This window comes from Melanerpes formicivorus, unplaced genomic scaffold (assembly GCF_026170545.1).
Source record: "Melanerpes formicivorus ecotype bairdi unplaced genomic scaffold, bMelFor1.0.p_v2 SCAF_49, whole genome shotgun sequence".
NCBI lineage: Eukaryota > Metazoa > Chordata > Aves > Piciformes > Picidae > Melanerpes > Melanerpes formicivorus.
The window spans coordinates 4,219,951-4,242,971 of NW_027142401.1; the positions used below are offsets into that span (position 1 = coordinate 4,219,951).

The 23,021-nt window shown below is 43.3% G+C and overlaps 1 protein-coding gene across 2 annotated transcripts in view; it reads right to left on the reverse strand.

Annotated features, from left to right (window-relative positions):
- Nucleotides 1-13,728, reverse strand: part of SNX6 (sorting nexin 6) — a 36,670-nt gene extending 22,942 nt beyond the window's left edge. The window contains exons 1-6 of one of the 2 annotated variants that reach the window (XM_068160353.1): nt 13,643-13,728; nt 13,432-13,479; nt 6,888-6,992; nt 5,828-5,938; nt 4,009-4,130; nt 1,938-2,061 (exon numbers count right to left, since the gene is read on the reverse strand). In XM_068160353.1, the coding sequence (XP_068016454.1) occupies nt 1,938-2,061; nt 4,009-4,130; nt 5,828-5,938; nt 6,888-6,992; nt 13,432-13,479; nt 13,643-13,648 (516 nt within the window). In that variant the 5' untranslated portion in view covers nt 13,649-13,728. Of the gene's footprint in view, nt 1-1,937; nt 2,062-4,008; nt 4,131-5,827; nt 5,939-6,887; nt 6,993-13,431; nt 13,483-13,642 lie in introns of both variants that reach the window. The other variant, XM_068160352.1, reaches the window with a different exon arrangement.
- Nucleotides 13,729-23,021: the final 9,293 nt, after the last annotated feature.

Genomic DNA, 23,021 nt, shown 5'->3' on the forward strand with positions numbered 1-23,021 from the left:
GGTGAAAATTTCCTGTGGTTATTTATACATAAACTCTTTCAAACTCAAGTCTATCTAATGCAATTATGCCTCCTGACTATTACATATTCATGGGGCATGATTCAGTGAAGTATTTGGGTATCTGCACCTGCTTGAGACATTCGAGGGTCTCCAAATCCCCTCCTCTTATTACCTTTTATAGCACTATAGGCACTTTGGTGTTTTTCCCAGCTGCTTTAGTCACCAACAAATAAAATGATCAATAAGCATCCCTTCTTATCTAGCTTCAATATTGATTAGGAGGTGAAGTAAGAGTTTGAAAACAATTTGTGACAAAAACCCAGTATGTTCCAATAACTGAAGAACAACACGTGAAAAACATCCCATGACCAACTGATGCAATAAGAAACTCAAAGTCCCCATGAAAACAAAGAAAAGGGAAAAAACAACCCAGTGCTGCTCAGGCTTTGCTCTTTGAAATGAGGACAGGCCTAAAGCCTGGCTTTTGAAATGCAAGCCTAAGGTGGTAACACCAAAGAGTTACTATGAATCCAGAAAGACAGTATCACAGTATCGCCAAGGTTGGAAGAGATCTCGAGGATCATCGAGGCCAACCTGTCACCACAGACCTCATGACTAGACCACGGCACCAAGTGCCACGTCCAATCCCCTCTTGAACATCTCCAGGGATGGTGACTCCACCACCTCCCTGGTTCTCTCAGTGAAGAACTTTCTCCTCACCTCAAGCCTAAACTTCCCCTGGCACATCTTGAGACTGTGTCCCCTTGTTCTGGTGCTGGTTGCCTGGGAGAAGAGGCCAACCCCTTCCTGGCTACAACCACCTTTCAGGTAGTTGCAGAGGGCAATGAGGTCTCCCCTGAGCCTCCTCTTCTCCAGGCTAAACAATCCCAGCTCCCTCAGCCTCTCCTCACAGGGCTTGTGCTCAAGGCCTCTCCCCAGCTTTGTTGCCCTTCTCTGGACACGCTCAAGTGTCTCAATGTCCTTCTTAAACTGAGGGGCCCAGAACTGGACACAGGACTCAAGGTGCGGCCTAACCATTGCAGAGTACAGGGGCACAATGACCTCCCTGCTCCTGCTGGCTACACTATTCCTAATGCAGGCCAGGATGCCATTGGCCTTCTTGGCCACCTGGGCACACTGCTGGCTCATATTCAGGCGGCTGTCAATCAGCACCCCCAGGTGCTCTCTGTTTGGCAGCTCTCCAGCCACTCTGACCCCAGCCTGTAGCTCTGCATGGGGTTGCCGTGGCCAAAGAGCAGCACCTGGCACTTGGACTTGTTGAATGACATCCCATTGGACTCCACCCATCTGTCCAGTCAGTCAAGGTCCCTCTGCAGAGCCCTTCTACCCTCTGACTAACATCTGCTCCTCTCCATTAACTCAAAAGTAGAGAGCAACTCAGTATGTAACATAGCCACAGTAGCCCAATATCTAGAAAAAAATAACCAAGCTGTCACTTACATTCCTAACAAGGAGGTTTTAGTTTTCAGAACATTTCACTGAAAAACTTCTCTAGGTTTGTTTTAAACCATGGTTCCAAATCCTGGAAATCAGCATTCCATCTTTGTTGCATCATCCTTCCCCACCGAAAAACCCACAAACCAAACCAAAAAACCCACCCCAAAGAACAGACAATTGGAACTTCAAATGAAATCCCCAGCAAAAGCTAATCTTTATAATCCAAAACATATTGGATTCCCATTAATATTTTGGATGCTGAGGCTAGAGCACATGGTGCATCTGGTTCCCCAGGTGGCAAGAAAACGAATTCCTACAGACTAAGTTAATTTTTAACTTCTAAAATACAAATATGCCTGGTATGAAGGAACTGATGCAATTTGCTTCAGGAGGTAAAGCCCTCTTAATCAATTTTCCATCCTACCATAAAAGTACATCTTGATTTTTTCCTTGCCAGCAACTCAGTTTTCAATACTCACATCCTGATTATATTCCAAGAACACATGGAAATTTAAATCCTTTCTCAAAATAGGATGTGCTGCCACGCGACACAAAAACACTTCATGCATTGCAACTGTCTTCTTGAATATTGCCAAATACTCACTGCAAACAGAAAAACAAGACAGACCTTAAGAATTTCACAGGAAGCAATTAAGCTTGAGATTAGTCTAGTGAGAAGATTTTAGAGATCCTCAGTAAAGATACCAAATTATAAGCTGATACAGAAGAGGTCACGACTCCAATATTTCATATATGTATACATCAATATTGTAATGTTAATTCTACTGGGAAATTGGAAGCCCTAACATATTACAGAGAGACTTTTAATGAAGACTCAACAAACACCTTCTAATTTTTATGGCTAGCTAACACAGACTGATTTGCTGAAAGTGTGATCATCTTTAATTGTCCTTTCCCCAACTCCCCAAACATCAAGAAATTGAGATAGACTACAGTCACTAGGCACCGTGTAGCTGATGTGTAAATTCCTTCCTCCCCATCTCCATCCCCTTGCCTATTTGCACCCTCCTTACTTATTTAAACATTCATGTAGTTTTGTAAGAGGTTTAGACAGCAAGCCTTTTTATTCCATGTTAAAGCATCTAGCCTTTTTGGGTCAAAGCTTACATGGATGTCTTGCTTCATAGTGGTTCTAAAAGTGAAATTCAGTGCTGTATTTGATAGGTACAACCAAAAAAGATTAATTTGTTTAACTGTGACAAATGCATAGTTGTCCAGTTCAGACAACTTAACTTTAAAGCATTCCTTTAAGGCATTCTTACCAAGGTAAGTTTGCTAGAATTCATTTTGTTTTGCAAATTCAATTAGTAACATGTAATGTGTCTGAAAATGAGGGGGGGGCTCTTTTCCCCATTCTGAGGTCAGATGGTGAAATGATAATCAACACTTTTGCTTCCACTATGGGCAAGGAGGTTAAGATTTACATACCAGCAAACCAGCAGGGTCAGTGTTGGGAGATGTTTGATCTCAGTGAGAGTAGTAGTCATTCAGTGAAGACAAAAAAGGAGGATGCAGAGGATGGAGGTGGCAGTAGAAGAAACCCAAAGTTTTCTGTGTTATCCAACCCCTAACCAGACCACAAGAGAATCATGATCAGGGCCGCTGGAAAACCACAGATTCTTTAAAATCTATAGTGTTTTGCTAATTTCCAGTTTTCTGCACAGGAAGTGTATATCTACTCTGCTATAAGTTATGCTGTATGTAACACTAATACAGAGCTTTTTAAGACATTTGCTCACAGCAGCTGAAGTTCGAAGAGAAAGCAGCAGTTCTAAGAGTTCTATGTACTTTTCTTGCCAATTCAGAGCTCTTGATAGAAGCAGTCTAGAAGCAGCGTAAATATACACTTGAAAACTGAAACCAATGACAGGAAAAAGATCAAAGAAGTGAATGCATGATAAGGAAAGTGGATGAAGCAAGGCGAAACTTCACTGTGTAACTCAATATGGAACAAAAAGCCTTAGAGAACATATTTCAGCACACACTAAAATTCACAGTAAAGGAAAATACTCTTTTCAGCAAGTATATTCTCCTTGTGTTAAAAAAAAAAGGTGTGGAAAAAAAAGTATCTTCTAGTAGTCTCCATATTTCTTGGGGAACAGGAGATTGGCATCTGTTTACAGTGCCAACGACATGCAGTCACTACATGTATAAAAACCTTAGTCTTGTTATGCTTATAAAATGTGGAACAACACAACTGAAAAAGACAGAGGCTACCTCCTCCCTTTGCAGGTGTTCTGTGAAGAAGAGGATCCAACTATCATTTTTTCCTTCTAAAACAATGCTCATTAACAAGCTGTTGGGTTTTGGTTTGATTTCAGATCTTCCACTGAAGTATTTCTACAATTTTCCTAATGGCTCTGATCATGATCACCAAGATAACCCTGATTATGTAGCACCTGGACTCCCAAGTCTGTATCTTAGAGAGAATCATTACAGTGAAATCAGAAACATGGGACAGCAAACAGCTTTAGAAGTTGAGGGAGACAATATGTATTGAAAAACCAAGTAGTAATGAAATCTACATACGCTTCCAGTTCTTGTTTCATCTTGGTGAATTCTTCTTTAGTCATTGATCCTTCCCCTTCCCCGAGTTTCTGCAGTTTCTCCCTTGAGGCATCAAAGTCAGGCCTGGGGGGTGCTGGTGGAATCTGGAATTGAATCAGGGGCAGGGTTTAATTGCTCATCCTCTCAGTCAAAAAAACATCCACTCAGTACAGGAACTGTAGACTGCCTGAAGCTTTTTAATATGTGGCTTCCTCTTTCATGATTCATTAGAGCATTTATGGATAAAGTCTCTCATTCACAAGTTGTATTCCCATGCTGTATTACTATACCACTTTTAGCCAAGTGTCCTTGAAGATTACTAAAGTATTAACTAATGGCTTCAGTAGCTCAAGTCTAACAGAAACCAAGTAACACTTAGCTTTCCCATGACAATGAATTGAAACAGAACTAAATACAAAACAATGATTTTGAGTTCTAACTTCTTTGGTAAGCATTATTTCTTGTTCAAAGAAGAAAAAAATTATCCAGAACTGTTTTCACACCACCCATTCATAACTCCACAAAACTTTAAGCTAAAAAACCCATTCCATATTGTTTGCAGACACTAGCTCTTTATTGCAGTACTGCTGACATTAAAGATACGTCTCTTGAAGCAAGAAAGCACACAGTAAAGAAGTCTCTGGGTTCATCTTCTAATATAGTCTATTAACCCTGAAAAAGAAAACACTGCAAACTAATCCTGAATTGTTGTTGGTAAAGGGACAGAGAACAAAGCTTAAATTTGAGTTCATCAATATTGGCCCATTACATTAATGCATTACAAAACAGAAAACTCTAGCAACTATGCAGTCAACTGCCTGAAAGTAGTACCAAATTGAGGGTCTAGTCTCAAGTAGCTGTTTTGACTAAAATAAGACTAGCTCAAGGATAGCATGATAGATTATATTCATCACAGTAGTCCACTTCAAAATACATGCTCACTTCTTTAATCAGTAGACACACACACAAAGGAAAAACAAATACTTAACTTTCACACCAAGATGTCAAATATACATAACCATAATTAAAAGTATGAATAGCAGCAATCACTTTTAATAAGCAACATCATAAGGTGACTATTTTAGGATCTCTATTCCCCACAGGCCTGAAACAAACTTCTAAACTTAAGTATATTAAGGTTCTCTATATTTCTATTCAGTATTCAGTATCACTAAGGTTGGAAGAGACCTCAAAGATCATCGAGTTCAACCTGTCACCACAGACCTCATGACTAGAGTAGGGAGGACACTACTGCCCACTGCAGGCTTGAACTCACGACCTTCCCATTAAGGGACTTATGCACTACCAACTGAGCCACGTATTGGCATTGGTATTTTCCCCTTCAACTGGATTACAGTAAAATCATTCTGACCTTCCATACTGAAAAATGGAAAAGTCTAATTACTGGAGCTCAGCTACTGCACTCTGCTATCCCAGCTAAAACAAAAGCAACATGAAACTTATAACTAAGTTAAACATTAAATGGCAAAAACAATACCATCGAGTTATATAGTTCACCTATCTCCCACACTTAACATGGTGGACTTAAAACCTGCTTGGATAAGTGTTTAAACTACTCACTCCTTAGGAGTGAAAGACAACAAAGTGTAACAACTGCAGTAACTTTGCTTCAACCATTAACTACGAGTAACTGCATAAAATGAGGCATTAAAGCAACTGATTTGATTTGAGAAGGAAGGAACATCTGCCATTTCAACTGCACTTAAAAACAGTCACAAGACACTTTTGAGAGAGCTCAAAGAAAACAGTGCCCCTAAACCAAAAGAGCTGTAACACTTACAATATAGCCAGCGTAGTCCTCGTTCTCAACAAAAGAATCATGAAGCCAAATGAACTCTTCATGTTGCCGCACAACAGAAAATTCATTTTGCTTGAAATTTGGTAAGGAACTCTAGAAGGTGAAAAGGAAGAGAGGAATGATGAAACAAAAACAAACTACACACACCCAAAACGCCAACAAACTTTATTACATGAAGCACACTTTGAAGGAACAACAAAAATATCCCTGCAATAATAGGGGAATTATCAAAGTAAGAAGTTTGTACAGCAATAATTACCCCTTCTTAATTAGGGCAACAATTGATTGGAATGAGCTGCCCAAAGGGGTTGCAGAGTCTCCACTCTCAGAACCCAAATGGACAAGTCCTTAACAACGTGCTTCACCCCAATTTAATGGTATGAGCCAGGGTGCAAATGGAACTAAGTATCTCCAGAAATTTTACTCAGCCTCAACTTATTCAGCGATCAATAAACACCCAAATGTAAAAAGATTAAGAAAACTCATTAACAAGTGGCTAATAAAAATGATCCTTCAAGGCAATTCCATCATGAATTGTATGTTTAGAATCTGAAACCATAACTAATCTAATAAAAAAGCTATACTGAAGAATACTGAGGTATATTAGAGGTTCTACCTGCAAACAGAATAGAATAAACCAAGTTGGAAGAGACCTTCAAGATCATCACGTCCAACCTATCATCCAACACCACCCAATCAACTAAACCATGCCACCAAGCACCCTATCAAGTCTCCTCCTGAACACCTCCAGTGATGGTGACTCCACCACCTCCAATAGGACAATTAATAAACATGGGACTGGTGTGGCAATGTATCAGTACCAAAAAATGGATGTTACATTTTCTTTGTGAAGTTTTGTAACCTCATATTTTTAGTCATCTTTTTCTTAAGCACTGCAGCTACACAGTCTCTTAAACATGGGCCAATGCTACTTTCTCATTTCCTTTGGATTGTGCTACACTTGATTCAATGAACAGTTCAAGCAAACTTTCTTTTCTATGTAATTAAGAAGAATGCTCAGCATACAAACTCAGGCACTTACCTTTGTATGGACAGTGAATTTCACTTTGTCCCTCTCACTGAGTGCGTCTGAGATATCCACTTGCAGAGCAGCATCAGTCTGAAGATCTACATTTATTTGTCTAAGCTAAAGAAAGAAAAAAAATCTATTTAATTTAAAAATATATACCTATTTCCCTTACTCTTCCCTTGAGAATAGCCCTGATTCTGCAACACTGAACATCCTTAGCACACTAAGGACACATTACAAAAACACCCAACATCAAAAGATTCTTTCTAGCAGAAAAAGAAATTCCAGAGTTCTGTTTCATGGCACCAACAATCACACAAATAATTTTATTTACCATGCTTGTTAGTGCTTTTCATTTCTGTATATTGCTAACTTGCCAGTAATTGAGATGCTCAAGACATTCATAGTATCAGTATCAGTCAGGGTTGGAAGGGACCACAAGGATCAGCTAGTTCCAACCCCCCTGCCATGGGCAGGGACACCCCACACTAGAGCAGGCTGGCCAGAGCCTCGTCCAGCCTGGTCTTAAATAGGGATGGGGCCTCAACCACTTCCCTGGACAACCCATTCCAGGGCTTCACCACTCTCACAGTGAAGAACTTCCTCCTCATGTCCAGCCTGAATCTCCCCACCTCCAGCTTCATTCCATTCCCCCTAGCCCTATCACTACCTGATATCCTGAGAAGTCCCTCCCCAGGGACAAACAGCAATGACAAACAGCAGCAAATTTGGTAGGTTTTTCCTCCTCATTTTTCTTTCAACTTCCTATCCTCCTAATCTACAATCTGTTCTATGTCAATGTGCTTGTAAAAGTAATTACAAAAGTTAAAACATTAAGGAGAAAAGTGGTCCTGTATTTCAAAGAGCTACTAAAAGATCTTGTTTTCTCACATGCTTTCGTTTCACATTTCCCATGATACAATGAAAAAGCTTAAAAAAACCCAAACCCCAAACGCAGGATTTCAATCTCCTCAAAAATCAGCAGAAGAAATGGCAAGAGTACAATGAATGCACTTCTCGTTTTCCACAAGACAAAGTTTGAGCTCTCTCACAAAAAAGCTCCAAAGTCATGTTGAAAAGAAAACAAGACTATGATCAAATACAGAAAAATTGGAAGATTATCTGAGCACTGCAACATTTGTCAGTAACTGGACCAAAGGCTTCAACAGTGCGCACTTGCAGCCCGCAAAGCCAATCAGATCCTGGGCTGCATGAGGAGCAGTGTGGCCAGCAGGTCAAGGGAGGTGATCCTCCCCCTCTACTCAGCCCTGGTGAGACCCCACCTGGAGTATTGCGTCCAGTTCTGGAGCCCCTATTACAAGAGGGATATGGACATGCTGGAGCATGTCCAGAGAAGGGCCACAAGGATGATCACAGGGCTGGAGCACCTCTCCTATGAGGACAGACTGAAGGAGTTGGGGCTGTTCAGTCTGCAGAAGAGAAGGCTCCGAGGGGACCTAATTGTGGCCTTCCAGTATCTGAAGGGGGCCTACAAGAAGGCTGGGGAGGGACGACTTAGGATCTCAGGTAGTGATAGGACTAGGGGGAATGGAATGAAGCTGGAGGTGGGGAGACTCAGAATGCATGTGAGGAGGAAGTTCCTCACCATGAGAGTGGGGAAGCACTGGAATGGGTTGTCCAGGGATGTGGTCGAGGCCCCGTCCCTGGAGGTGTTTAAGACCAGGCTGGACAAGGCTCTGGTCAGCCTGATCTAGTGTGGGGTGTCCCTGCCCATGGCAGGGGAGTTGGAACTAGCTGATCCTTGTGGTCCCTTCCAACCCTGACTGATACTATGACACCATGACCAGTACTGGTGAAACTAACTTCATCTAGATCCCAACTGGAAATTCCCCTTTCACCCTTGTTCTAGACCAATTTGTCCCATAACAATTTAATCATCACAATCAACAGACAACCAGACAATCCTCACAAGTACTTAAGCCCAACCTTCAAACGTTCTCTAATCACACTGTCAAAAAAATATTTCAACATCACGCTCTGAGCCTCAATTTTTTTTTTACTCTTTTCTTTGATGCTAGTGGATTTTTCCTGCCCCCCCTTAGAAATACCACATTCTACAGTATAAAAATGTTCTACCATACAGAGATGCAGACTTTATCCTCACAAAATTTTTCAGGTTGCATTTTGAAGTCTGTACTCAAGCACGAAAACACTTTAAAGTGTCGGCCTCACACAGTACAAAGGTTACTCGGGAGACTTTCAAGGTAACGCTGCAAGGCACTGGAACAGCACTAGGAGAGAAGCATCAACTGCCACATCTTGTTTTCTACCACTTATCTTAATCCTTAAGTCACAACGGTCAGCACCCACTCTGGCTTTCTTGTTAACCTCAATGAATGGACAACTTTGCTGCTTACGCAGACCAATTTATCTTAGAACTGGTGTATTAAAGTAAACCAAAATCACGCAGTCTGCTGCATTCTGCCAGGCTAGCAAAACAGCTCAATAACTATTACACAAACAGTAGTATTTTTTTTCCTTACTGCAAAGTTGGAAATCATTAAAACCACTGCACACATTCGCGCATGTGATTCAGGCATTGCTTTCTGTTTTGCTTTCCCAAGGTTTAGGGGGTCACTGCCTCACACAATGGCACGTTATCATGCAACAATCCATGGCAGATCACTTCTGAGAGGCAGAATCTCTTAGCTCCTACAGAGTTTCCTAAGTGCTTAACACCTAATTTAGGAAAGAAAAATAGAATCTGACATACCAGTGTCTGCCTCATGTCATGACACCACATTCTTCAGTTTTTAGTGGTTACACCATCTGGAGTATTGTTTTTTCCTCCAATACCTTAATACACAGAATAATCTCTGCAAATGATCTGGACTATCCCAACTAGTTTTGTAAGTCTTCCACAAGTCACAGAATTTTCTACTAATTTCCTCCATTAAAAAATAGAAAAATGAAAGAATGGTACAGCACAAAAACCTACAATTCAGGAGAACAGTGCAAACCAAAATTCTACAATTCAAGTTAGTCACTAATGCACATTTGGTCTCTAGTGCTGCACATCCTGGGCACATAGACTGCTCAACTTTAGAAACAAAATGCTTACCTGAACTGAAAAAAACAACTACTTAAATATCACAACTTCACTCACGACATACAACTGCACAGGACTATTTGTTGGATGTATAGCAAGTTAAGTTTGTAACAGTTTGGAAGAGTTTAATCATATGTTAAATTATGCTGTGTAGCCTGACTGCCAACAGGGAATGTTTTCATCTGCAATGGTAATGAAGCTTTTATGAAAGGTGTCAAAGACAATCAGAAAGTTGAAGCACTTCAAAATGTATTCATGTGACACTATGGTTCACATGGCAGTACTGGGAATTATAATCACAACCATCATCATCACACAACAAACTTAAGCCACATCTTCATCGTTACTTCCAAAAGAAAATTGCTATTAATACATGGGTTTCTAGGCATGAAGTAAGGAGAAATGGGAAGAAGAAATAAGCTACAAAACCAGATTTGGATGAAAACTGAAAGTACCTTGAATGCTAGAAAATACAGAAAGGGAGGATATAGTCCCTTTGTATCTCACCCCACCTCCTCCCCAGTCTAACATGCAACATAGTATATTAAATTTATGCTTGTATAAACGTTCTACATCCAGGCTGGATAAAAGCTAACCTAATTTACCTGCTTTCCTATGCTATACCAAGAAAGTCCCTCTTTTATTCAAAGGGTCTAGAAAATACCAGAAGCCAAAGGAAGGGCTAAGGGAGTTACAGTACTAAAAGAGAACACAATGCAATGAGAGGATTTAGCACCTAAGCTCTGGCTAAAGGATCAATTAAACTTCAAATGCTAATGGAAGGAAGCTGGTAGGGACAACAGAAACAATCAAACCTAGCATTCCTAGGCAAGGTCAGCCGTTAACAACAGTAGCTTCTATATTCTAAGCTCTTCCAAAAGCCCTAGAGAAAAAGGAGTCTTTCTTCAGTGGGTTCCTTACAGGCAGATGAATACACAGAGCAAAGGAAACAAACGATACTTTTACAACAAAAGTTCAGAAAGTATCATCACGGCACTAAGTTTCTAGCAGACCTGATCTAAGGGATAGTTCATTTCCCCCAAATGAGTAGACAATGGCACTAGGCAAGTAGGCCAAAGTTTATATAGGTACAAGATACACAAGCCAGTACTAGTAAAGCAATTCTATACCACCTTTCAAAGCACCTATTTGTTTACATTTAGAGAGAGCACAAGTAACTCCCCACAGGAACCGAGTTCCTCCAAGCAAATTCAATCATATCTTCCTAAGTTAGGTTTAGAGAAGCAATTCCCACAAGTTCATTTTATGCAGACCATTTATAATAAGTTCCTTCTACAGACCACCCACTGCTACTTCCTCTAAGATGATTCTCAGTGCTGTTTTACAGAGGCTCCATAGAGTTTAGCACAATTGTCTGAGAATTATTGTTCTATGTGGCACCAGTAGGACTTCCAGCCCTCTTTTTAACCCATCAACTCCACATTAAACCTAACACAACTGTAGTAAATGATGTAGCATGACTCTGGAGAGTTAAAAGTACAGTTGTCATAGCAATGTCTGAATTCTAGAGAGTACCGAGATCAAAACTAAAAGCTCAATTACTCTAACCAGAAGTTGCCATCCATGCTTTAAAATAAAGGCTTGACCTACGTATCTTTTTAATCCCAGAGGAAGGTGAGAAATCAGAATGAGGGAAACACTTCATGAAAAGCTGTTTGTTTTCACTACTGCTACTAAGGGGGGAAAAAACAGCTATGGTTTTGAAGATTAAAGCACAGCAAACCCACTCAGGAACAGACTGTCAGCATTGGTTTTGATTAGATTTTCTGTATCATAATCAAAATTGTGCAGATAACCTGTGTTTTAACCCCAGGATTCACACAGCAATGAAAAACAAATTAAGACAACAGTGATTGAAAATAGAAAGGTAGAAAAACAGGGAAAGGAGGAGGACACTGATCTGGTTTAATTGCTCTGTGCTGGAGGAAGATGGGGGAGGAAAGGCAAAAAAAAAAAAGGGACTGCACTTGGCCAAGTGAGATGATGCAAGTTGTCCAACAGCACAAACGAGACAGCTGAGAGATTTCTTAAGGCTTTTGAATTACCTTGTGAACTCTGACTACCTGTAGCCTTAGAGGGAAAACTAATAACCAAACAAACAAGTTCGACACGAGATCAGATCTGCATTGTTATGTTCTACCTGCACCTTCAGATAAAGACAACTTAATTGTGCACTTCAGTGCCTGTTCCTAAATACCAGGCACAGCCTATGTAAAGCACAACTACAAAATTAAGAAGTTCTTCAGTCCTTGTTCTGAAGACACTCAAGAGGACAACAACTTCCACCTTCTCTCTTTTTTTATCTAGCATTCTTATTAAGGTAGCTGCCTAATTAAAGGTAAAAGACCTACAGTGACCAGAACTGGCCAACTACAACCTACAATTCCTTTTAAAATTCCTGGTCATAAACTGAAACATGAAGTGCAGTGAATTCCTGCCACATGCATACAGTCAAAAAATCACTTGGTACTTAACATTATACTTGACAGTTCAGAATGGCATGGACGATAAAAGGGATACAAACATAGTGTTTGGGGTTTTTCAGTATTATACTGGATGCAGCCATTTTAATAACCAGCCACAGCCAAGGTAACCTCAGCAACCCAGAAGCTGCTGTCCTAGCTTGTTTAGAGTCAGTCTCTCATGATGCTAACCGACAGGGGTAATCATTCTGAGTAAGTTATACTAGATTAGCTGATCTGTTGATTCAGCAAGGCAGGCAAGTTAAAGAGAGATGGATGCAGCAGTCAGAAGAGAGATGGAGGCCAGAAACAGCCAGGCATAGAAAAAAAGGTTTTCCTCAGTGAGACACAGAATTGTGGCATCATGTCTCAACAACAGAACTTCTTTTCAAACAGACAGTTTATTATGCAGCAATGTAAACGCCCCATTGTTATGCACAGGAGTCTCTAGGGCACTAAGAGAAGAGAGAGGGCAGGACGATCCCACTTAGGCCCTGGCTCAGGATTGAAGATGGAACCTAGTGCTCTCCACAAGGCTGGTCAACCTGGTCAGGGCCACAGTACAACCTGGGTGTGTGCGGGAGGAGGGAGGCACGTATCAGAGGAGGGAAGGAAGGACACACAGAGAAAATATGAATCTCTAGCAACACACACAATCTCTTCAAGCTATTAAAAAAAAAAATCATAAAAAAAATCAGAGCCCTTCCAAAACTTGAGCAGCTGAACAATGAAGAATTCAAGGCACAACATACAGGCAGGCAGGCAGACACTAATTTCAGAGGGAGGTTGTGCCATTTCCAAGCCAGCAGATCCCGGCAGACAAACGCCCCGAACCCTAGCGGCCCGCCGCCCCCCGGCATCCCGCGTCCCTCCGGTACCCACGCAGCGGGCTGGGGCCAGGCGACAGCTGGAGGCCCCCCGAAGGAGTCGGCCAACCCTACCCTCCCCCACTCACCCCAACCCCGGGGCGCCGGGGTCCCTAACGCCTCCCCGCGGCACTTACACCTCGGTCTTCCTCAGACAGAAAATCTGGGCCGTCGTCCGAGCCTTCCTGCTAGGGACGAAGAGGAGGAGGCGGAGCGGGCCGGAGGGGCGCCAAGGGGCACAGCCGGCAGCAGGAAGGGTTGGGGGGGGGGGGAGACAAAGCGCACAGGTTAGCGACCCGGCCGCACACGCCCGCCCCGCCCCGGCACCGCGGCCGCCTCAAGACCCACCATCATGGCTGCTAGCAGCGCTCCGCGCCCGCCGGCCCGCCCGGAGCCCAGCGGCGAGGCGGAGCTGCGGCGCGCGGGGGCGGGGCGGGGCGCGCGGGGCGGCGGCGGCGGCGGCGGCGGCCTGCACCTCTCGCGAGGGAGCGGAGGGCGCGGGCCGCGCGCGCCTAGCTCCCCGCCCCTCCGCCGCCCCGCGCGATGCCGGTGGCCGTTGACGGGAGGGCGCGAGGGGCAGCCGGGCTCTCCGCGGCTAGGGGTGGGGAAGCCGCCCGCGGAGGCCGTGGCCACGGCCGCGTGCGGCGCCGCCGCCTGGGATTTCCCCTTCCTCTGTGGGTGTGGTTGGCCCGTGCTGCGGCTCCCGGGGCTTGCCGGCGGGTCTGGGCGAGCACCGAGAGGCTGCCGTTCGACCTGCAGCCGCGGCTCGGTGGTGGATGCTTGCTGCGCGCGTTTCGCAAACCCAGAGCGGTTTTGTCGATGCGTTTGAAATGCCGAGTGCTTGGCCGCGCTGAGAGCAGGCGTACGGAGCCCCTTAGAACGTGCCGAGCGGGCGGAACCGCCGCCGTCCCCGGCTGTTGGCGCGCCCGGTGGCTTTCGTGCTGTCCTGCTCTCTCCGTGGGCTTCGCAGCGCCAGCCCTTCCCTGGGTTAATTTTTGCAAGCGTGTGCGTGTGGAACGGGCCTATGCAACTGCGCGGTGCTAGGAATGAAGTGGTTTATCGCACGTCTTTGATTTATGGGCAGTTGGGTGACTAAGGTTGCTAACCGCCGTTCACTCAGACGGAGAAAGGAGCCGTTAAAAGCCCCTTTGATAACGCTGGAAAACATCAGCATCCGTGGGCTAAAACGAATATAAGCGCGGAGGGTAGGGAGTACGTGCCCGAGATAGCATTTTTCTGTGAATCAGAGCTAGAACTGCCAAGGAACAACCTCCGGGTGGGGTTTCAAGATCATCACAAACCAATCCAAGTGTGTGCAGTTGCTGAGAGATGGTGGCAGGTGCGGACATTGCTGCTGCTATGGGCGTACAGTCAGACAGATGAGGGCATTGATTAATTTTGCAGCAAACGATTAGTTTGAGTCAGGTCCATAATCCAGCCAAGCCCATAAGTTGCACTAGTGGGACAGGATCACTGATTGCCACAGTAGCAGCGTGGATTTAGAGGAGGCTTAGGCCCATCAGGAAAATACACCTTGAGAAGGCATCTCTAACAACTTCAAGTGAAGAGAATGCTTTCTGAGCTCTGCACTGCTTAGAAGTGTGCTTTGGAATTCAGAAATGGAAGTTACCTCTGGGAAATTGTTCTTAGTATGGCTACAGGAAGAGGCCTTTGAGTGTGCATTTTGTACCTAATTTTAAAAGCTGGCTTTTAAACAGTTTTCCTGTATCCAGTCTCTTCTTGACACAGAGGCATGCCACATCATCCAAAGTACTGACTGCTCAAGAGAAGTATGAATATTTTACAAGATACTGAGAAAGAGTATGTGACCTCTTATTTAAACACCAGCCTTGTTATGCTGGAGGGGTAAAGAGAAAGTCACAGGGGGAGCTGATTCTGCATGCCTTAGCATCCTGTTCAGTGCACAGTCTGGGCTCAGCACCACACTATCACTCCACCTAGTAAACATCTGTTTTTCTGGGAAAATTGAAATCAGTGGCAGAATGAAGTTCTGGGGATTTTTTTAGATTCTTAATAGATTCCTGTAGGAACAAACATCCTCCCCAAAGACTGAAGGCTTCACAAATAATAGGCAATTCTCTTCCAGGGGACAGCTTAAGTAGTCAGGCTGATTGGTACGAGTCTGGTAGGATGACTACATAAAACACAGTTGTATATCTTTCTAGTGTAGCTATGGGAGCACTCCAGTCATGTTTTGGAGGCACATGAGGGACGTATCCTCAAGCAACAGCAGTACTGGAGCTCTGAAGATGCTGTGTACCAAATGATACTGAAACTGCTAAGCAGCAATATTGCCCATGATACTAATCTTTCATCCTGCCCTGATCAGCTTTGTTCTCGGTCTTGCCCTATTTTTGTCCCCAATGCACCTCCCCACTGGCAGAGCAATGCTTGCTGCACATCATTTCACATTATCAGAAACATTACAGTTGGAAAAGACCCTCAGGATCAGCAAGTCCTATTGATAACCCTACTCTCCAAGGTTCACCTCCTAAACCAGATCCCCAGTCACCACATCCAAACCACCTTTAAACACATCCAGGGCTGGTGACTCAACCACCTCCCTGAGCAGCACATTCCAATGCCTGACTACTCTTTTCCCTGAAAGGTTTTTTCCTACTGTTCAGTCTAAACCTACCCAATCATATCTTGAGGTCATTCCTTCTTGTTCTATCACTAATTACCTGGGAGAAGACACCAGCACCAGCCTCTCCACAATGTCCTTTCAGGTAGTTCTGCTTCAGTGTGGCTGAAAGACAGATTGTAAATGCCATGGTACACCCTAGCTAGTAGCTGGGAGGAGAGCACTACCTCTTCCCAGCGTTCTGTCAAGACTCAGTTTAATAAGCCTGCTCTGAGGGTGCAGGATCACATTCCTTTGATGGCTCCATCTAAGGAGTTTCCATCTTAGTTGTTTACAAGCATTATTATGTCCACAGAATAGTGATAAACCAGGTCAAAGAATTAAATGTAACCCAGCAAAAATGAAATTACACGTTGTAATTGAGGCAATCTGTCAGCCTTTAGCACCATCACATTCTTTCCTTCCATCTCCACACACTTCACTCTCTGCTTTCCACCAGCTCTAGTCTTCAGCAAGCACAGTCAGCCTGTCTCAGCAGCAGGAAAATTACATGGGATAAGAAGGAAAATCCATTTTGTCAGGGGAGTGGCATTGACTCTGGTAAACTGTGTAGATGGCCCAGAGGAGGATGTGGGAGCTTAAAACCAGAAAAAAAGGAAAGCCTTGGGGCTCTCAAATGACATCTTGAGAAATTACTCCCTTTGCCAATTATTCCCTAACCCTTTACCAACAACATCTCACTTTTCCTCTGGAACTCCAGTGCTTCAACTCACTCAGCTACTCAATTTTTATCTTGTTCTACTTGCCTTTTCCCCCTTGTTTTCTTCTGTTTGGTTAGTGTGCTTTATTTTATTTTTAGCTGCTAAGCTCTTGGTGTAATTTTACCTTAATTGAGGTAATTGATAGTAGGTTTGGTTGGCTGGTTTTTAGTTTACAGAGCCATAAGTAGAAAGAGGCACCAATCCAGCTCCAGTCTGGGGACAAGTGGGGCACTGTCTTAACCCATGGATAGGTCTTCAGATGTTCAACAAGCACCCCCCTGCACAGACTGAAACACATCAGTAGATGGTGCTATATACGTATTTTTAGGAATGATTTTCGGCCCAGGTTTACTCCATCAACATTTCCTTTGTGTTCGAGGGTGATTTCTCTGGAAACCTGGAAGCCACGTAGTTCAAGAAATATTTGGCTGTTATCAGGGAATCATTACAGAAATATGAAGACTCTCCGCTCCATGGTGTCATGTCCTGTACTGTATGACTGATCATGGAATGATTCAATGAATGCAAGCATTTGGTGTATGCAAGTGCTGTAGTTCTGATATTTCAGTAGCTGATTTTATACATTTTTTTTAAGTGTGAGGAACTCTTCTTCATGAGCTTTCCTCTTCTGAGCAGTCTCTTGACTTCCCTCTCTAAACATAATTGCTCTCAGTTTCCTTCAAGCAACCTCAGGTATTGTTCACGTGGAGCTTAAGTACAACATCCTGCAGACAAACCACGGTCATCAGGAGCAGCTTTTGTGTATCTCAGTGCCACATTGATTCCTCCTTTTGTTTCATCTTTGAGATGAAAATATTTTGTTCCCTTACATACTTCATTTACATTTTCTCCACTGCTGCTAACTGAAACTATATTAAGGAATCATATCATTAAATTGTATTGCAAGGCCTTTTTTTTTTTTGCCCCCCTTTTTTTTGGTGGCAGAGCAGATAATTACATATTAAAAAGATGAATCATATTTACCTTTCATTCCTGTGGCAAACTAGGGCTTTCAAGTGTAATGTTTTCAGAAGGTTAAGGCTGAAAGAAAGGCTTCAAAATCTTGTTATAAACCCAGCCTTAAAGTCTCAGTTAGCCACAGAAGCTTTTTACCTGTTCTGGAGATAGATCGGCTTGCAGTAAAAAATTGCTATCAAACTGATCATATTCCTTCAGGAACACAAAGAGGATGTAAGATGTAGGATTAAAAGAACAGAAGGGGGGGGGGGGGGAATTATCATATTCTAGAGAAGAAAGTGAAATATATCTTAGTACACTGTGCCTAGTAACTTCTAGCCATGCTGAAGATTAATAATTTCCATCAGAAAGAGAAACCCCAAAAGTCTGTTTCTCAGACTTCTGTGAATTCCAAAGCATAATGGGGCCATATGCAAATAATAAGGATGTGTGGGTTTCTATTCAGGCTGCAGGGACCCTGAAAAGGCTCATTCTGCAGTTCAAAAAATATCCTGCCCTCCTTGTGCCAGATGCTGCTGCTATGTATGCATATACATTGTAATGCAATTCAGCACACTTCTTCCCTAGGAAAGAAGCAGGGTTTTTTTCCTTTTTGCCTTTTCAAACCCCATTTACATGGCATTCTGTCTTTGCCACAAATCACTTTGTGATTTATCTCACACACAGCTATAGCAGGGCAGAAAGTTGAGCTATCTAAAGATTTCAACAGCACCATGAACTGGTGCCAGGAAGCTGTAAGGGAGAGAATATATTACCCAGTAAATAGAAATAAAAATCACTTATTCTGAGCCCTGAGGCTTTTGAAGGTTTGGGAGTTGTTGGTTGTTTTATTTTTCTTCTTTGGATTGCATATTATTATGATCTTAATTATCTTAATTCTGTAACAGATTGTAGGCAATCATTGCTCTGCACAAGTACTTCATTGCAAATGGATGCACAAAAAGACTACATCTCCCATACTTCCTATAGGATTGTCTAGGAAAGAGCTTGTGGGCACGTAGGGGTGCATAGAAATATTTATAAACTCACAGATTGATCAGCATTTCAGCTGCCTACTCAGGAATTAAAGCCATTGAACTCTCATCTTTTCCTAAACTCCAATTCCTTCTTCTTTATAAATCAGCTGAAATATGGAGCACTTCAGAGAATATTCTGAGAGAATCCCTTTTTTTTCCACTCTTTTCAATTCTTAATATGTCTTTCTTTAAGAGAAAGTCAGAGTTTTGGGCCTCACCTTTGCTCCCAACTAAGGGTTTTACTTGCACCAAGTACTGGCACAAAATTCTTTAAATTATTGTAACAGAATGTATTATTATGACAGAAACAGAAACTTTTTTCATGTTGCTTCTCAGATTTTTTAATCTTCAAGAATCACAGAATCAACCAGTTTGGAAAAGACCTCAGAGATCATCAAGTCCAACCTCTTACCTAATACCTAACACCTCAGGACAACTAAACCATGGCTTCAAGTGCCTCATCCAGTCTCTTTTTGAACACTTCCAGTGATGGTGACTCCACGACCTCCCTGGGCAGCACATTCTAATGGCCAATCACTCTTTCTGTGAAGAATTTCTTCCTAACATCCAGCCTAAACCTCCTCTGGCACAGCTTGAGACTGTGTCCTCTTGTTCTGCTACTGGTTGCCTGGGAGAAGAGATCAACCCTTACCTGGCTACAACCTCCCTTCAGGTAGTTGTAGACCACAATAAGGTCTCCCTTGAGACTCCTCCAGGCTAAACAACCCCACTCCCTCATCCTCTCCTCACAGGGATTTAGAGCTGCCTGGTTTAATCCTTGGGTTGTGGAGGGCAATAGGAATTCTTGGAGGTATCAGCCTCTTAACTTTATCAACCAGTAACTGCAATGGTAGGGGCATTATGGGAGTCCTCTCTGAACCAGTCTCACTACTCTCTTCACATCAGATGTTGATGAGGTAGAAAAACCAGAAGGCCATGTACACTAGTGCTTTCATCAAGGCTAGCACTGATGGTTCTTGTCAGGGATAGGGAGTAGTAAAACAGATTCAGGAAAAACAAACAAACAAACAAACAAAACAAAAAACCCCTCAGTATAAGTAATGTCTTGTTGATAGAAGTGTGACCAAGAGGGATAAAAAGCAGATTTGCTAACAGTGACCTCATACATGACACTTCTCAAAGGCCAGTTCTGCCCCAGCAGAGCAGCACCAGGCAGGGCAGACAAAGCAGCTCTTGTCATGTCTTGTCAGTGGTACAATAATGGGTAGCAGGAAGGACTGAACAATGCTGCTGATTTTGCCAGGACAGGCTGAATGACACTTTCTGCCTAATTCAGTAGATACCTATTGTTTGGCACTATTTCTCACTATTCTTTGTCTTTTGCTCCCTGTTATCTTATTTCCCTTTCTCCTAATACTTCTTCATTTGCTTTCCAGTCATTTTCCCCTCTCTCTCTCTTTTTTTATTTCAATAATACTTAGAGTTTTTCCTTCCTAACTTCATTCTCCTTGCAACCTGTTTCTTTTTTTCTCTTGGCTAGACCAACCCATTCTGTGCCCCCATTTCCTCTGGTCTTGCCTAAGGGCAGCTGTGTGTTCTGTCCTGCTCATTGCAAAATGGTGCCTCTACCTTCACTCCCAAGCCTTCAGGTCCTCTCTGTGAGCAGTCCCAGCTTATTCCATTTTGTTTCTTCTTACTCCCAGTCTTACATTCACTCTTGTGTTCTAATGTGCTGCTCTCTGGCTTATTGGTTACTTGAATTTATCATTGCCCTCCTTCATGTCTGGCAGATAGACACACTCAACTGAGTTCCCTCCCCTGAAAACCTTGGATGTCTTCTAGTATGTCCTATAAGCAGCATTAGACAATCACTTGCAGCATGAGATATTAGGATGGCTACTAGCCTGCTCTGCTTGATGCAGTATTCAGAAGCTCACCAAGTATCAGCCAAGTGTCTTTTGTCTTTCTACACAGTCTCACAGTATCACTAAGGTTGGAAAAGACCTCAAGGATCATCAAGTCCAACCTGTCACCACAGACCTCATGACCAGACCATGGCACCAAGTGCCACGTCCAATCCCCTCTTGAACACCTCCAGGGACGGTGACTCCACCACCTCCCTGGGCAGCACATTCCAATGATGAACGACTCGCTTGGTGAAGAACTTTCTCCTCACCTCCAGCCTAAACTTCCCCTGGCACAACTTGAGGTGTGATACACAGATCAGGTGAGCCTTACCTGACCAGCATCCTGAAGACTTTCTGACCAAATGGGTCTCATTTAAAATGAGCAAAGATAAGCCAATAAAAAAAGATCACCACCCCTGCCTCTGATATAGGTTTACCAGAGAAAAAGCAGAGTTTGGTAGATGTCATCAACCAGCGTTAAAACAACAATCAGCCAAGGCATTATGTAATGGCCTGGGGCAGCTCTCCAAACATGATAATGTCTGACTCAAAACCAAAGCTGCTTTCATCTCCAGGTGAATCTCTTGTGACTCTCATATTACAGCAGAGTTGCAAGGGAGCAGCTACCCTAAGACACATCCTGTGTTTTCTTCACAGTCTCAAATGCCTGCTTGCCCAGTGGTCCAGCCTAAAAGAAACCCAAACAACAAAACCCCAAGAATTTTATGCTGCATCCAGATGTGCTCCTTTCTGTATAGTATCTTCAGAGCCAGAGGCTTTGTGACTGACTTGAGGGGTAGTCAGGAAACAAAAAAGTAGAATCAGGCTACATAGACCTTGGCTGGCCAAGCCTATTACCCTCTTGATTCTCTTTTCCTGACTTAACAGCTACAGAGATGCAGATGCTTGCTTATTGTAAATTGCCTTGGTTAACTTGGATAGCCAGCTGCAGTAAGAGGCATGGGCTAAGATGCAGCCACACAAAGCACTCACTGTTAGGCTTCACTGCAGTTTGACTTCCAGCTGTCTGCTTTCGAGTTAACATCTCCTGAGACAGCTTGACTTGACTAATGGTGCTCACTACAAAACTGCCAGGATGTGCAGAGCATTCCTAATAGCTACCCTGAATAACTGATTCCCACACAGTGACTGACAGCTCTAGAGCTGCAGCCCATGCTTCCAGACAGGCCAGTTCCACCTGGTTTATCAGGCCATCTTTTCAGATCTGGAGATGCTCAACGTGAAACAACCAGAGAGTGCAGTTTGGATGAAGCTCAAAGGTCATGCTGCTGTTGGAAGTGAAGTCACACTTTCCCCTGTGCCCATTGACATTCCAGCATTGCCTCAGTACAGCCCCAATGGCAGACAGATGAGAGACCTGACCCAAGTCACCCAGTTTTCTTGCAGGGTCACAGCCTAGCCAGCTCACTTGAGACAGGATGATAGGAGTGTAGGGACAGTATGAAGGGTAGCACCCTGCTTTTCAGCAGCAGTGCAGTTTTAGACTGGCTTAAACCAACCAGGAAACCTCTGTGGCATTACTAATGGATTCTTTCAACCTGCACTTCAGCAACGAGAAACCCACATCTACATTACAGTAAAGCAACCCAGGAGGGAGACCAGGAAAACGTCATGAGGCTCCTGCTGTGGTGGTTTAGAGTAGTGTGGTGGTTTTCACTGATGGACAGAACATGCTATCAAGGAAATGCACAGAGGCTGTCTCAGCACAAATTCAGCTGGGATAGTTTCCATCACAACAGGGGTCTGCACATAGCATGCATGGCAACAGATAACATAAAGACTTACACATTAGCCTCTAGCCAGGCTATAATCTGGAATGAAAGCTAATGGAATAGCATTTGCATCTCCATTAGCCCTTTATTGAGTTGCAATAGCTCCACAGTAAAGGCAAAGATATGATATTATGAGAGGTTATAGCTCTCTAGGTGAAATGAGAGCTGTAATTCTGTATTTGAGAGCAAATGAGCCTTGTGCTGTAGTGTGGCAAACTGAAATGTTCAGCATTTGAGACACTAACCTGTACTGCAGGTGATCAGCTTGTAATGTTCAGGAGCAGGTCCAGGAGCAGGTCTTTAGAGAAGAACTGAGCACTGTTACAGACACTTTTTGTCCCAGCTGGTCAATGTATGGCAGAGAGAAGAAAGGAAAGCAGTGGGGCTTTGCCTTTGCTTTTTCTTTTTCCACACATGTGCCTTTTGACTTACAGATTTTTGGATCTGAGTGGGTGGAGCAGGTGAACCTGCCTGAGAGTTCTACATGTGGCTGAAGGGAATGCAGGTTATATATGGATGGCTCTGCAAGTGAGAACTAAGCAATGGGAATGAGCAGAGGAAATGCTCCCAATCTTCCCACTGGGATCAATTTCTCTCTTTCCCAAGGTACAAAACCAAATCTGGAACATGGGTTTGGGAAGGTCAGCTATGTGATCACAATTGCTGTGTATGGTTCTGTACACAATAGCAATTGTGACACACAGGG